At 42.4% G+C, this 14,838-nt stretch overlaps 1 protein-coding gene across 1 annotated transcript in view; it reads left to right on the top strand.

The window, feature by feature from the left end:
* Positions 1–13,606, top strand: part of T265_06738 (hypothetical protein) — a gene marked incomplete at both ends in the record, with an annotated part of 34,942 nt that extends 21,336 nt beyond the window's left edge. The window contains 3 exons of the mRNA XM_009172083.1: positions 2,199–2,480; positions 8,521–8,766; positions 13,022–13,606. Coding sequence (XP_009170347.1) covers positions 2,199–2,480; positions 8,521–8,766; positions 13,022–13,314 — 821 coding nt within the window. The remainder of the gene's footprint in view (positions 1–2,198; positions 2,481–8,520; positions 8,767–13,021) is intronic.
* Positions 13,607–14,838: the final 1,232 nt, after the last annotated feature.

A 14,838-nucleotide genomic window follows, 5' to 3' on the forward strand; every position in this document is an offset into this window, starting at 1 on the left:
ATATATATATATATATATATATATATAATATCTGGCAACGGAGGTCTAACTTTCACTGTATGACCAATTCTAGATAGGCTTGCAAACTTAGTCGATCGTCATATTAAAGCAGTCCCCACCTGGGTCTGGAGCTGGCTGAAAGCAGCTACTATTTTTGCCGAAAAACCTTGTGAGGTTCATAGATGTATAGTCCTACCCCGAGAAGAGCCGTTATCTTTGACAAAAGTCACCGAAGCATATTTAGAGATGCAACTCCATTGAAGGACTGTTGTTGCTGAGTTTCTGGCCATACGACATCCGCTTTCATCCCGATCCAGACATTCCCACCCCCAAAACACATTGCGAATCACAGATGTTTGTGTACATTGAATCTTGTTTTACCTCTGTGTTCAGTTGCGTGATACAATATTTCATTGGAAGTGAGCCTGTAACCTAGACTAGTTTGTATACCCTATTTTCCTAACGGCTTGTTCTTTGTTCTTGTAAAGAATAAATGCGATTCTCTGAAAGCTCCCTGATTGAGTTTGTCCAAAAAGTCAGAATTTTTCCGAATGTGCACCGAGAACTTTGATTACTCGATTGGGTAGGCGGTTTCCCTTCGCGCGTAATTTGTGCGTATTTTTGTATAGAACTCGTTTTCTGACGCCTATCTATCGGGACCATCATCAACCTGCAAATTAAACTTAGAACAAGCGACGCATCGGTACATAGGAAGCGCCGACCAATTACATAAACCTACTAAATTTTTGTGATTACTCTGATAGATAGCATCATTTCTGTTATTCGTTTTCATCATAGACTGTGACAGTGCTTTTCAATACAACCTTGAATCATATTCCAGAGGACTAATATCCTATGCGGACTTCCGTCATACAGTGATCAACTATGGTTGTATTGGGATTTAGGCATATTTGAAAGGTCACTTTCTTATACGTTCTTTCTTCTGGTGTTCGACAAATGATCAATTAAGACCGGTAATTGATGTCCGAATGAAAGCTGTGACACACTTTTTGTGTATGGTTTCCAAGAGAGGCACGAGTGCTAGGCTATCCCCAACCCTTGACGGGTAGAATTGAGAAAACACGGTCATATCCAAGCCACGGACCATCTGATCAGTAGCTTCGCGCCTTAACCACTGGGCCAGGTCGGCGTGTGAACAACTTACGATACGCAACCCCTTCAGGGCGACTGCCACCAAAGAAGTAGATGAATGGAGAAGCTAAGATAAATAATATTAATTGTAATGTGAAATCTAGCTCAGTAGTTGTTGAGTTGTGACAGCATTTTTAACTTTTGATTCGGGCAAATTGTGTAGCTATGTCTGTATTTCAGTCTTCATGCCATCCGGAATTCGAAGAGAAAAGCGGAGAAACAAGCATCGAGATGTAAGCTCCCCTGTTACATTCGTCAGCCACAAATGTAAAACGACTGGTCTCAAACAGAAAAAGCAGTTCACTCACGGCAAAGTAGTTAGAGTAGAGAACGTCTCGTGTGGCCAATAAAACTTGTGGAGATTTTCTTGCCTTGCAAAATGCACTTATAATCATGGAACTTCCCGTTTCCAATGACTGAAATCGTGCCTTGTTTTGTCGATGAAGAAGGGAGTGCCATCCACCTGGAATCAGGGAATGCTTTAAAAATCTGACACTTTCCGCGCCCTGCGAAATCCACTGTAAAGTAGTCCCTCTTAAAGAAGTATTTTGTGTAAGTTTTACCGGCTCTCATTATTTTGTAAGGTGTCCATGACAGAGATGTTGAGTTCAATACTAACCACTAATTATAAAACGCCATATTCAATTAACACCCTTAGGCACAAGTGCGACCAACAATCTTCCGGAGCCTCACTGCCCCTCACATCTTTGAAGGCGAACGATGTTGCATCAACCGCGGCTTTCTGAGAAAAAAAACACTGCGTTCGGCTGTAGCGAATTTGTTCACTAGTCAACCGCAGGATGGTGAATTTCCATCTTTGCGTATCTGTTGCAGTCAAAAAATTTTCAGCGCGCACTAAGGTTTTACAGGGTGATGGGTGCCTTATAGGGATATCATTTTTCATTAACCATCACTTTGAAGTTCATGTAGACCTTTTCCTTCAGGTGTACCACAGTGGGGTATCGACCCAATTCGCTCCGATCCTGTGAAATAACGGAGCAATATCGATGACGAAAATGAAGCCCGTGCGTTTTTTCTTCTTTCAGCTGTCAGGTGCAGTGAAACGGAATTGCAAAACATGAAGCCTAAAAACGCACTTCTTGCTAGCGCGAGAAACTATGGGACCGACAAAGCTTACGGGCCTCAACAAGTCAATGAATTCAACTACTTCGGAAACGTGATCACCGTTCGGTGTATGCCCGGTTACCTTTTTCCAGACAGGGTCGTTGAGAAAGAGGTATTTTGCGGCTTAAAAAAAGGATCAGAAACAGAGGGACAATATTTCGGCTATTCCGGCACTGTTCTACCCTTGCCTGATGAGTGTGAAGGTGAGTATCACGTCTCGCAATGTACTTTCATCCAACTGTTGGCCCACTTTGTACATGACTCATCACAGGTACAAAGCCGAAACAGTTTGACTTTGTATCTGCAGCCACACAGCGCATTTAGCTAGTCATTGTGCTTGGCCAAATACTGGACTATGTTGTTTTTACGAAGTACACGATGGTGTTACAGTCACACCTTTTTTCTGAATGTCTACCCCTCCTCCATCTCATAGTGCTCAAACTCGAAATAAATCAACTTAAACTAATATAAATAATGAACTTTTTGAAATGTTGGGAATAATTATGCATCCCAGCTAGGATATCATCCGATATGTTATAAGCGACAGCTTATTCTGGACAAAACAGTCCATGGGTATATCGTGGACGTAGTGTCTTCCTTTTGGACCAAAAACGATCGATACTTTTTTGCAGTCCTTTTGGATATTACCTAAAACGTCCGACCGTAGTCAGGGGAAACTATCGGAGGAAGCTATCTAATTAGACAACGCTTGTAGTGAGGCTGGAAAGTACCTCAAAATGCACATGGGTATCAGGGAGTTTAAACGTCACACTGGCCTACCTCGAAATGAGATTTTGTGAAGGCAAAAGAATTTCTGTTTTGGACACAATCTATTAGCTCCAGAATCTGGACTGGACGAACTGCCACCTCTCTTGGAAATCCAAAGGATAAAAGGATATATTTGGTGGTGGGACGATGTTTGATTTGGAATGTCCTGGTGGAAGTGCAGCAGACATCTACCTGTGTATTTAGTGTCAGAAGTCATTTCATTACTCTCTAAACAAGAAGAGATGAAGGTTAGTGACAGACTTGCACGTGATGATGTCAAACAATAATTCTGTTGTTATTTTTGGTGATTCTGATTGGAATTTCGGGTCCAAACATACCTCATACTTCGCAATATCGCGGTCAATAAACATAATAGTCATTTGTCGACAATGTCGCTCCTATTCGGGATTTGAACCCTATCAGAAAATAAAAACAGTTGAGGAGCCGTAGAGTTGCAGAAGTGTGTAGTTATTCCTGCCTTCTACACGATTGATGAGACCGTGATGTGTTGAGAAATTTAGATGGAGACTTCCTAGAAGGCCGGGAACCCGAAAATGCTGAGTTAAGGAGTGTCCTGAGACCCGGTCTAGGAATGGAGCCAACTTTAATCTACGTACTTGCCTGGTGGTCAGTGGACACTTTGGACCCCATCTGGAAGAGTTAAATTCCATATTGTTTGGAAAACTTCTTCAGTTTATGCGGGTTACTTCGTAGTAAACCTCTGAATTGCAGGCTCTTTGGTCAGTGATGAAGTTTGCTATTTAGGTGACCCCATCACCACGACTAACACATATTTAATGGTCATACTTGGTTCTGTACAGGAAGTATTCGTTTTGAACCTGAAGAAACCGCTTATAGGCAAGTGGGTAGTATTTTTAAGCTTGACTCTGGCCAGTAGCTTCTCTTGCAGTGATAAAGGGTCAGGTTTGTGTTGATGTTTCGAGTCCATCACTTTACCTGATTTTCATTCTCGATCGTTGTTTTTTCGAATGGTATTCAAGTCAGTTTTATGCAGCTCACGAAACTGATTCCAGTGACAGTCTGGCCTTCCTCGGCCTACTGATGAGCCAGTAACGGATAGGAGCTTCCGCGCACCCCAAGACTAAATGTAGTGGTCAGAATATGCCTTGTAGCTCTCCCAGATAGCCTACAGGCCAGATACATTTTAACGGAGATCTAATTGGGCCGAAATTTCGGGGAACACTACCAATAGGGAGAATGTAATTAACAAAGATCATTATTCATTACCCGGTTACCGAAAATAGTTCACTTTACACAGCAAACCCATCCCTTTACCTAATCTGACCACCAAATGAGGAGCAGAATAGCTACCATACATGGAGCAGCGTCCAACAGGAACCTATAAAGCATCAAGTCCCTGTAACCTAGATGAATATGTTAAAACCTACGACACAGTGTTCCACAGAACATTGCGTTTCACATATCGCTTTTAAGTTCACGTGAGTTGATACGGGCACGTCTATACATCGGCAGTACTGATCAACTTCTCAGAGAGGCTCCTGGGACATGTAGTAAATCAATCTCTACAGGTATTGCAGCACAAGTAGTCTCGGCGAACTGAAGTTTATCGGTCACAGGATTTCATTGGGTTAAACCCGCCCCTGATTTAACTCTAATCTGTCCGGAAATCCGCCAGAAGGGGCAAATTACAATTTGCCTTGTCTCATTTCATTGCATAATGGAAACGAAATTAACGGGTTACGATAGAGTTACTATGGGTATTTACACTCTAACCTCCCAAAAGTGATTTTTGGTTACCAGTTGGCAAACATCCGAAAAAATAGGACAGATATGATGGGCGAGGACCGCCATTATGCTTCTGAAAACCCCTTACTTCTGGTGACAGGCGTACGCCTCTTACATGGCGATAGGTGTTGATATCTTTTAACTGCGTCACGTAAATTTTTCTATCTCTGGACCAGTACTTAAGGTTTGACAGGGTCAATAACTTGTTAAGGATGATCCTAAACCAACCATCATCCTAGCGTGTGCAGAACATCTAACAAGTTCACGCATACGAACAACTAAAGAGCGATATATTATTCCGTCTGATGATCCTGTTCCTAAATGGGAGTGCCGCAACTCACTTTGCATTGCCCTTCGGTTCACTCAACCGGTGAGGTTCTTTCAGACGGCTAAAATTATTAACGGTACATGTAATGTAAACCTACACAGCTCCTCAGATTGCTTCACAACCCAAAATTCTCAAATCATGCTCTCAGTGAGGTAACAACAGGACACTTTGTGGATCAAAGACAAACGGGATCGGTAATCAAAAGCGACATCCTCTGGTTATGGTTCATCCGATATTTGCATCTCGTTTAAGATTAAATTAGATGATCTCACCTGTGCTTCCTCCATGTCATAAGGGTGAAAGACCTAGTTGATCGCGTCCTTTAGACCTGGCCACATCTGATGTGTAAGTGTGAATTTGTGAACTTCAGTCTCACTGTTTGTTGCTTAACACGTTTTTGCCGGAGCCCGTAAGATTTGACAGTGGTCATCTGACAATCAGTTGGATTCAAAAAGAATTCAATACACTGAAACCCACAAACGAGGGACTGTATCTACATGGCGATCGTTTTTCGGCTATTTTATAGTCTTATAATCACCAGTTTTACTGGAATTATGGACTACCCACTGAAGTAGATAAGAGGTAGTCCATGGAGGCAACTCATTTCTCGAGGAGGAAATAGTCTTGTATACTACAGTACATTATCAGAAAAGACGTTCCGTATGTCCATCTCGACAAATTTTCACAGCGAAAAAATCGATAATGTCGATTCTGTGCCACTTCACAAATTGTCTTCAACCAAAAGCTCTTCTTTGGGCCCCAAATCAAGTCAAAATTTACTGATTGAGCCTAACCTGTAGCTGTGACCTTCATATTGTTGCACGTCATTCGTTGGTCTACTGAGTGGTGTGTTCGTGCGTGTGAGAAGTATCCTCGTGAAGTGATCGGTGATCTCAAACTTTTTAGGATGTCTGCGATCAGTTCGTGATTGACACCTCTCGAAAGTCTGCTTCAGGGTATGGCAAAAAAGTAAAATAAGCAATCTTCAAGTTATTTCAGTAATTCATTGGTGGTTCAAGACACGTCTCCTGAGCAGCTGAGTATATCACACTAAAAAACGTTGATGAGACAAAGCAACAAACAAAACGATCCGGCTGTCCAATCGCCACTTTTTTAAGTCAACCATGACCAGGTGGCCTGTGCATTTTTTTTACCCAGGTACTTTGTTTTTACCATTTAGTGTCCCACATATATTTGCTCTGCAGGCCGATAGCCATGCAGTGTAGAATTTAAGGGTGGCCATTAGTACAAGTACGCCGATTTTATGATTGGACTTCACATATCTGGTAGCTTTACATACACCGTGAGTGATCGTACGCCTCATACAAAATTCGTTCAATGATATCCTTTGATTTCTGAAGAATTTCGGGTGCATTTCTTCTCCTATCCCAAGGATGCATACTGAAGATCTTGTAACGTTCAAACTTTCTTATTTAAATTCCCTTGTTATCAATAAATCTCCCACTCATACTCCTGCTGTCCACAATCCAGGATCTCCAAAGTTTTTTCATCCCTGAAACGCCTTTCGTCCAGCACATGGTCAGATATGTATTTCGCTTTTGCATTTTATAAGTCAAGCAGCAATAAAACTAACCGTTCGTGATAGTCACCTTTGTCCAATATCTTACCAGCTCCCAGGTCACGTGCGCTATTGAACTAACCATATCAAAGTGGTGTAAGTGCGGTCTATACGGTTCACTCGTGCCCATATCTACATTCACGAAAACTAAAGGGGTATATATATAGTGTAGTGTATAGTATAGCATATAATATATAGCATATAGTATATATACATATATATACTATATATAGTATACTGTATAGTATAGCGTAATGTGTATAGTATATGAATTACTATTTTTCCTGAGTTACCCGGATATCCCTCCGTTGAGAACGATGGGATTTGGTGACCCCTCAAGCCAATATTATGGAACACGCGTGTTCAGCTTCAAGATTGGATACAGTTGCAGAAATTCGTGGCAAATAGTGTGGTTGCAAGGTTTGAATTGCTACTATAAACGAAACAACCACATGGTCAAAATATGCAACTATCCCCAAGAGTCATGACTAAAACACATTGTTTGGGTATTTTTATTTTCCATATTTTCAACACCAGATTCTGCCTATTACCGAAGGACACCTGAATAAAAGCATGTCATACCATACCATGTCGTTATACCACAGATCTTTTGTAAACGATTTCATTCCGTATTGTAAGTGGCCCGTGAACGTAATCCTATGAAGCCTCAGCCACTTTTTGCAGACGTAAAATATGTGTTGCCACATCATTCTAGAAAAAGACAATGAATCCCAACTGGTCATGGAACCGCAGCAAACGAAATGTTAGTTAGTGCCCTGGCAAATGAACCGGCTATGCATTGCTCTTTCAAAGTTAACAATTTTCTGGCTGTGAAAATCAAATCCTAAGCCACGATGGAACCAGCACACAAGCTCGACGATTAACGTCCGTCGTTTCTGTTTGTGTCATTCTTCCCCAAAGCCCATCAGAACTGAACTTCACCACTGAACATCACATTCCATTTAGAGTTCCGAACAATGTAACACGATTCATTTTGTTACGTGTTGAACATGGAAGCAGTCCATTCACTTCCATCATTCATAGAATGCTTTGAGTTAATCTCAGTTGATTTGGAGCAGTCCACACAAATCTCCATTTGACCTTAGCAATAATCTTCTTTCTAGTTCCATATATGTCTTGTTGGATCAGAATCAAAACCATGGGACACTTCGTTTATCGGTAGTCTGCTTCCCAACACTTTACCCTGTTCCGTCTCAGACGGCACCTGTCCACTTTTTCACGTTGGTTTGGCCCAATAAGCTGTCAGTACTCAGACCCCTAATTCAGGGACTGAGTGGTCATTGCTAGCAGGTCGCAGGTACGTGAAATCGACCTAGCCCATTTAATTGCAAAAAACAAGAGTCACAAGAAACCGCTATCCACAGTAAGTTTCACTTCAGATTTTGCTTGTTTGAACGGGCCTCATCGTCAGATTGACGATCACCTCGTCCTAGTGTGAACTCCGAATGCCAGAGCCTCACGGTCTCATGGCAATACAGCATGTAATGGAGCCTTGTGCAGGTACCCAATAATGAGTCGTGCTCGTATCATAAAATGGCAAGAGAAAAATGTCCCATATTCAGAAATCCTATTCTACTTTTGGCTTACGCACTTTTCAAAAGGCATCGGCATACGAATATGTCCCTCAAACATGTCATTATGCAACAGTACTTTCTGGCGTTTTCCGTGAATCTGGGGCCCCATGACCATTGCTCATGGGTCCACAAAGTTTACACATAAGCGTTGCGGAATGGCTGTGTGCACTTAGTTGTTTCTCATTTTTCAAATTCCCTCACTTCAGTGACCACCTGCATGTTTGAAAACGCCATACTAAAGCCTGAGCATAACATGGAATCCGAGTTTATGGCCAACAACGCTACCGGGGTGTGGAAGAATTTGACGAAGCATGAAGGGAAACCGTACGCGCTCAATGCCGAGTTGCGCTTTTTCTGTCAATCCGGATACGAAACAGTGAATCAGAATAGCGACCTGAACATTACGTGCAGCAACAGTGGTATCTGGACACCTCAACTAATTGGCTGTATTGGTAAGTTAATGTTAGTGTGGCTATTAAACCTTTCGTCGGTTTTTGTATCAGTGGGATCAAACCTGATTCCCTCTGAGCCTCGGTGTGGTCGTACGAATTTTCAGCCTTTCCAGGCGAAATAGATCCCCAGTGGAGATTAAATTCTTGCTTGAGCTCCCAATATACATCTAATGTTGTTAGGTCTGAGTCAGTGAAATGAGACGTGAGGCTTGTATCGACTGCTCACCTACCTCATTAAAACTCTTCTGTTCTCGGATCAGTACTTCGTTCACATATTGTAGGAACTGACATATATTTACGATGGGTGGACAATCTCATCGAGGCTTTGGGCCATTAACTTCGGTGGGGTACAAATATTTGCACTCATTTCCGGAATTCTTGCGGCCAGTGTACCACATTGTTGTTCAAAGATACTCACATAGGCCGTTTGTGTGTACTGGAACGGACGTTGCAATTTTCCACGATCACTGGTACTTTCATCTACTTAGTCAACTGTTCCGTAGAGCGATTTTTAACTTCAGACAACGTGAATACTCAAATCACGAGCCATGAAGCGTATCGCAGTACATCACAATAGACTTCAGTCTGTCCTGCCAACTCAGGTTTTTTGGCGCTTCCTTGTTGTTTGACGCCCAAATGCACTTTCCGCTTGTTTCTATGTCGTAGCAAGATAATTATGATTGGTCTGCATTGTCGAGCCGAAAACAAGCATTCACTGACCATCCGGGCAATGGATATTCAGTACCATCACGGGTTCCACTGCTGAACTGAGTTTATTGCACTTGAGTACTCTTTCGCTGCTTCTCCAAGGTGTTATACTTCTTGGATGTCTCTCATGAGCACCAATTCCATGAAAGATCCGCCCAAAAGCAGTAATAGATGTGTGACCAGTAAGTTCGAAGACCACTGAGCTATTTCAGCAACAGCCTAAAAATTTGTTTAGAATGATTTGTTCTCGATACTGCAGATGAATTCGTTTCGATTTCTCTCTACGGAAAGAGCAACTCGCAGCGCACTGCACTAAAGGCGTATAATTATTAGACTAACATGATGTCGGTACGAAGCATACTGTATACTGAATGGCCTACGGAGGATCATTTAGTGATTTTTAAGGGTGCATTCCAGGAATCTGGTTTTAAATTTGACAGCGAGGACAAACTTAGAAACTTCTAGAATATTCATGGCTGAGGTAGGTGCTCCCCACTTTGGTAATGCGCATTTCTGACGCAGGCCGTTCTATAAGTTGAATTGAGTGGAGCGAATCAGGCAAGTGTGGTGGCCTAAACATGTGTCTGGGGCCAGTAACCCGGTCGATATCGCGATTCTAAAACTCCAACAGAAATGCGGTGGCATTTTCTGTGACAGTTTTAAATGCCAATCGAAAGCGAAAGCAGCGTTTTATCTGCTCCCGAACGTGCAGCCAATTTTAAAACCCACCATTTCATTTCAATATTCGGTATCCTAGATACTATTGTGTCCGACATTGGTAATCAGTTCTCATCCCATTGCCAATCTGTTGTAACTAACTGCTGTCCCCACTCCAGTACCTTAATGTTCTTAAAAGACTCTCCAATAAGGAACACAACCTTATTGCGAACAAGCAAATGGTAACCTTTTTGTGGTAAACTTTTTGAAACTCTCGCGTATAGCTGGCTAGTAACCAGGATGCGAGCGCAAGAAGTCAGTAGTCCAGAGAACAAAATGAAACCCAGGCAACTGTACTGGATACAGGTGGACCAACGCACGAACGAAGGCAAGATTGGCTTGATGAGAATAACTCATCCATATCAACTTTGATGCAAGAGAACAATTTTTCGTTCAGCAAAACAATCCAATTTCCGACATTTACAGCTTCTCTGAAGAAACTCAGAAGCTCCACAACCAAGCTTCTGGAATATCTGCGGGAAGCAAAAAACCATCAGTCAGTCGCCAACCAACTTTTCGCCTGACGGATCGAAAGCTGAATTTTTTCAGCCTGAACACACTTTGACCTTTCGGAAACACCAGTCTTCAATACTTACTCCAACAGCCAAAAGGTGCCGGTTTGAGTAATACACCCGACTTGCCTCAAGATACAACGGCTGATTTGTCTTCAGTTGTCGAATTATTGATGGTCGTCAACCAGTCGTGAAATAGGAGACTAGCCTGTGGAACTGTTCGATTTCGCGTAAAGAACTTCAGCACCCGTTATGCACGATTTAGGAGGCCGAAGATATTCCACATGCTTCCGAAGAGGCAACGCTAATTCCGCCTCATGAAATGAAGGGAAGTTGATAGAAGATTGATTACGATTGCCGAATGAGCCTTCTATGAATAGAGAGTAAGATTATGACCGGGAACCTGTTTAACAGACTAGTCACTGGAATTCTGATGTACAACAGCGTGAATTTCGGAACTCTTGAAGACAAACTGAATCAACCCCTAATAACTGTCAGTATACTTCACCAAAGCGGTTGACCCAGTCAGACTAGAGGCATTATTGATCTTCAAAACCTTTCCCTGGGTTTTGAATTTCAAACACCTGTGTCCTTTGGAACTCTAGCTCCACCATTTTTTACTCATTGACCTTTCCTAAAAACATGTTTCAGTAGGCTTCCACGAACTTCATTAGGGACCGCTGACTAGCTGAGGACAAGAACGCCTATTTTCGGAAAACACTGTGTGTCAATCGGTTAGCAACGGTAACACACAAAACAAAGGTTTATATATCATAATAATTTTTCGGATTGTAAATCGAACCTTATACAAGTAAAATGATGCTTCGTGAATAGATATCCGTAACCTTTACCCCTAAGATTAACAGTGGAATGGGTGGTTGCCACCATCATCGTGCCGAATCATCCATCAACTTTTTGGTGCTGCACCAACTTTGCCACTGTTGGGCTTTTAAAAAGCTTCACTCCAATTGAGCCTGTGGCACTGCTTGGTCGTCACTCTTGTCACCGGTTATTGAGACCGGTTTTCAGCACTGATGTATGGTACTGAATAGATCAGTTTGACATGGCCGAAAATAAGGTCATGTTACTAATCCCCTACATCCGTTTAGCGTGTCTCAATAGGGAGGTGTGACTGAGGTTTCCAAGCTACAATCGCGTCATCCTAAATTCAGCCACGTATTCTCCCTCTAATGTGTAATTTTCGGACAGTACCGTTGTGCACATGGAGGCGAAATGCAATACAAGTGGTGGCTCGGTCTTATTCCTGTAATTAAGAAAGTACTTCGAGAACTACACTCATTTGCAAATCAATTTGGCTTTCACGAGAGACTCAACTGAATCTCTCGTTTATGATATCCTACAACTGAAAGTGCTGCGCACAGGCCACCTCATGTTCCACTTGGCACGATATTCGAGATATCGTAGTATATTTTTTTCATAAAGGAAACTACTCACAAGGTTGCTGAAAACTCTTCGACAGCCCACGACCGGTTTCGCCCTTCTTGGGGCTCATCGGGTAAGCGCAGTCCTCGAGTTTTCATCAACCTTATGTTTTACTGGAACCCAATATTGGACCGTTTTTGAGCAATACACTCATTTGCAAATCAATCTGGTTTTCACGGGAGACTCAACTGAATCTAGAGGACTGCTCCGACCTGATGAGCCCCAAGAAGGGCGAAGCCGGTTTTGGGCTGTCAGGGAGTTTTTAGCAACCTTGTGAGTAGTTTCCTTTATGAAAAGAAAGTACTTCCTTCCTTCTCCATTTTCAGACCCCATCCACACTAGCTCATGACAGTTATAGGTTGAGAAATCGTTCAGTTATCCTGGTGGTGGTCGTTATCTCTGCCTTTTATCTGATGTGAGTGATACAAACATAGTGCTGTCTCTTCTTAAAACTACAAGTCCAATGAGCCAGTTTCACCGGTGTTGTGTCACAATGATCAACTTGTGATGCTGGTGTTCTCGGTGATACGATAAGTTCCCTCGTATTTTCGTCAACATTTGCCATCAATTTTTGTGTTCCATACAAGTTGGACTGAATGTCTGATGACTCCACCACTTGCATAATGCTGAATGGTGAAAGGTGATATATGCTTGATCCTGACTGATGATTTACTTCAAAAGATTCCATGCGAATGGAGTGAACTGGCAAGTTAGTGATACCTTGACTGGAAAGTCGGAAGTAACAGCGCATTGCAATTCTTAACTCAGTAAGCTAATATGCTTATGTAGAATGAATTTCTTGGGTAGCTTCGTATATCCAACTAGCTGAAAACCCTTACTAGGCTATTCATTTGAGTTTTGCGTTTTTCTAATAGAAATAACGGAAAAACTCCCGGCTAGCAGTGATGGACGCTTCCACGGGACAAAAGAAGAAGCCAAATCTGCCAAGCAAGTGTCGTCGATCATGTTTATCCTCATCATTATCTTCCTCGGGTTTATTGTCATCTTGGACCTGACAACTGTGGGGCGCGATACCAAAACCCTGGTTACTAATATGAAATTACAGAAAAAGCGCATCCAACTACAGTCTCAAAGACGTCAAGCTGAAAAAGAGGTGAGCTACAATTTAACGGACTCAGAGCTGCAGATCCGCAATCGCAGTGACTGATTTCATGGTCTTCTAAGTGTCATCCCATCAAGTTTCATTTTCACCCATGAGAATTCCCAATTTTCATCATTAAAATTCACATACACATAAGCATTTCCCCCAGTTTTATTGAGTTTAGTTTACTTTCGTTCTTCTCCGTTATTTGCCGACACATTTCATTATGACTACCGAGCTCCTGAAAACTTTCCTTCTAACTTTATGAATAATCTGGATGGAGAATTTTGAAAGCACGACGTGCTTAATTCCAGCTTTCCATCTACCGCTTTTTACAACGCATACTGTACGGTGAATAGCTGTCACTTGACTAATAATTTTGGTTTGCTTGCAAGCCTGCTGGCTGTTTGATTTAAGCCAGTGCGTCCGACCAACGAAGTCTTTCATGTTAGAGCCTCGCCTTCAAAGTATAATTTGCATGAAACAAAGCAAAGGTCAAGGAACCTCAAAACAGTTGCAGATGTGGCGGAATTCGATCGATAGACCGTTATTCTGGGACCTGAGACCCGGTGCATCAGATAGGATGGTGATGGGTCCAACAAAATGGGATAGGATGGCAGTTGTTGAACACCGATTGTGGTACGGACGACGTCCCCAGATCCGTTTAAACAGATGGTTTATTGTCTACCCGTTCTGCTTAGCGTAAGAGTCAGAGAGCAATCCGCCAATTGTCATGAGAACAATAAAGGGAACGAAAAAAGCTTGTTTTCTGTTATTGTTCCTCTTGGTTAATACACCATTAATTTATATGGTAACAGAAATCACGTGAAAAAGTTAACATCGGTGGTACATACACGTTGTAGAAATATAAATCAAAGGAAGGGGGTTTGAATAAGGTGCAGGTCAATGGGTCACGGAATCAGCTAAGTGACGTCAATGTCAGACAGGCTTGTGGGACTGAATATTTCGCAGGCCAGTTCAAGTTCAGAGGTCGCACAAGTTTCTATTAGACGCAAAATTGTAGATCCAGCAGTCGGATTCCAATCGCCTCTGTGATCGATATTAGCCTGGATCGTACTAGTCGTGATCGTTCCAGGGGTACCTGGTATACGATGGAGGAGGCTTGCTGTTTGTCGATGACCTGTTTCAGCAGAATGTGATGCAATCGCAATTGAGCCTGGTTTCTTCCAGCTGCCACTCAGAAACACCGGACTGTGTTCTTGCATTCTGTCCGACAAACGCCTTGTCGTACGACCAGCATATCATGCTCGTCATACAAGTGAATACACGCAAAAGCTGGTGGTAGAACGTGGTAATTTGTCCTTCAGGTGGAAACCGATAGTGGGGCTGGAGTTGAAGCTCAAACACAGATTAGCAACCAAGTATGTCGTATCAACAGAGTTTGGAAGTCTTCTATTAATCGTTTGAGCAACAGTCTGTGGAACATATCTTTATTGCTGTGTCATTCAGCTATCTAATTAGATTACGATTTGTTGCAACGGAACGGAGCTATGGAAGTGAATTATCTGACGTTTCCAAGTTTGCTTTCTATGGACCTTGCGTTCTATGGTCCCGTCGGTCTTCTTTTTA

This window comes from Opisthorchis viverrini, assembly GCF_000715545.1.
Source record: "Opisthorchis viverrini unplaced genomic scaffold opera_v5_146, whole genome shotgun sequence".
NCBI classification, from domain to species: domain Eukaryota; kingdom Metazoa; phylum Platyhelminthes; class Trematoda; order Opisthorchiida; family Opisthorchiidae; genus Opisthorchis; species Opisthorchis viverrini.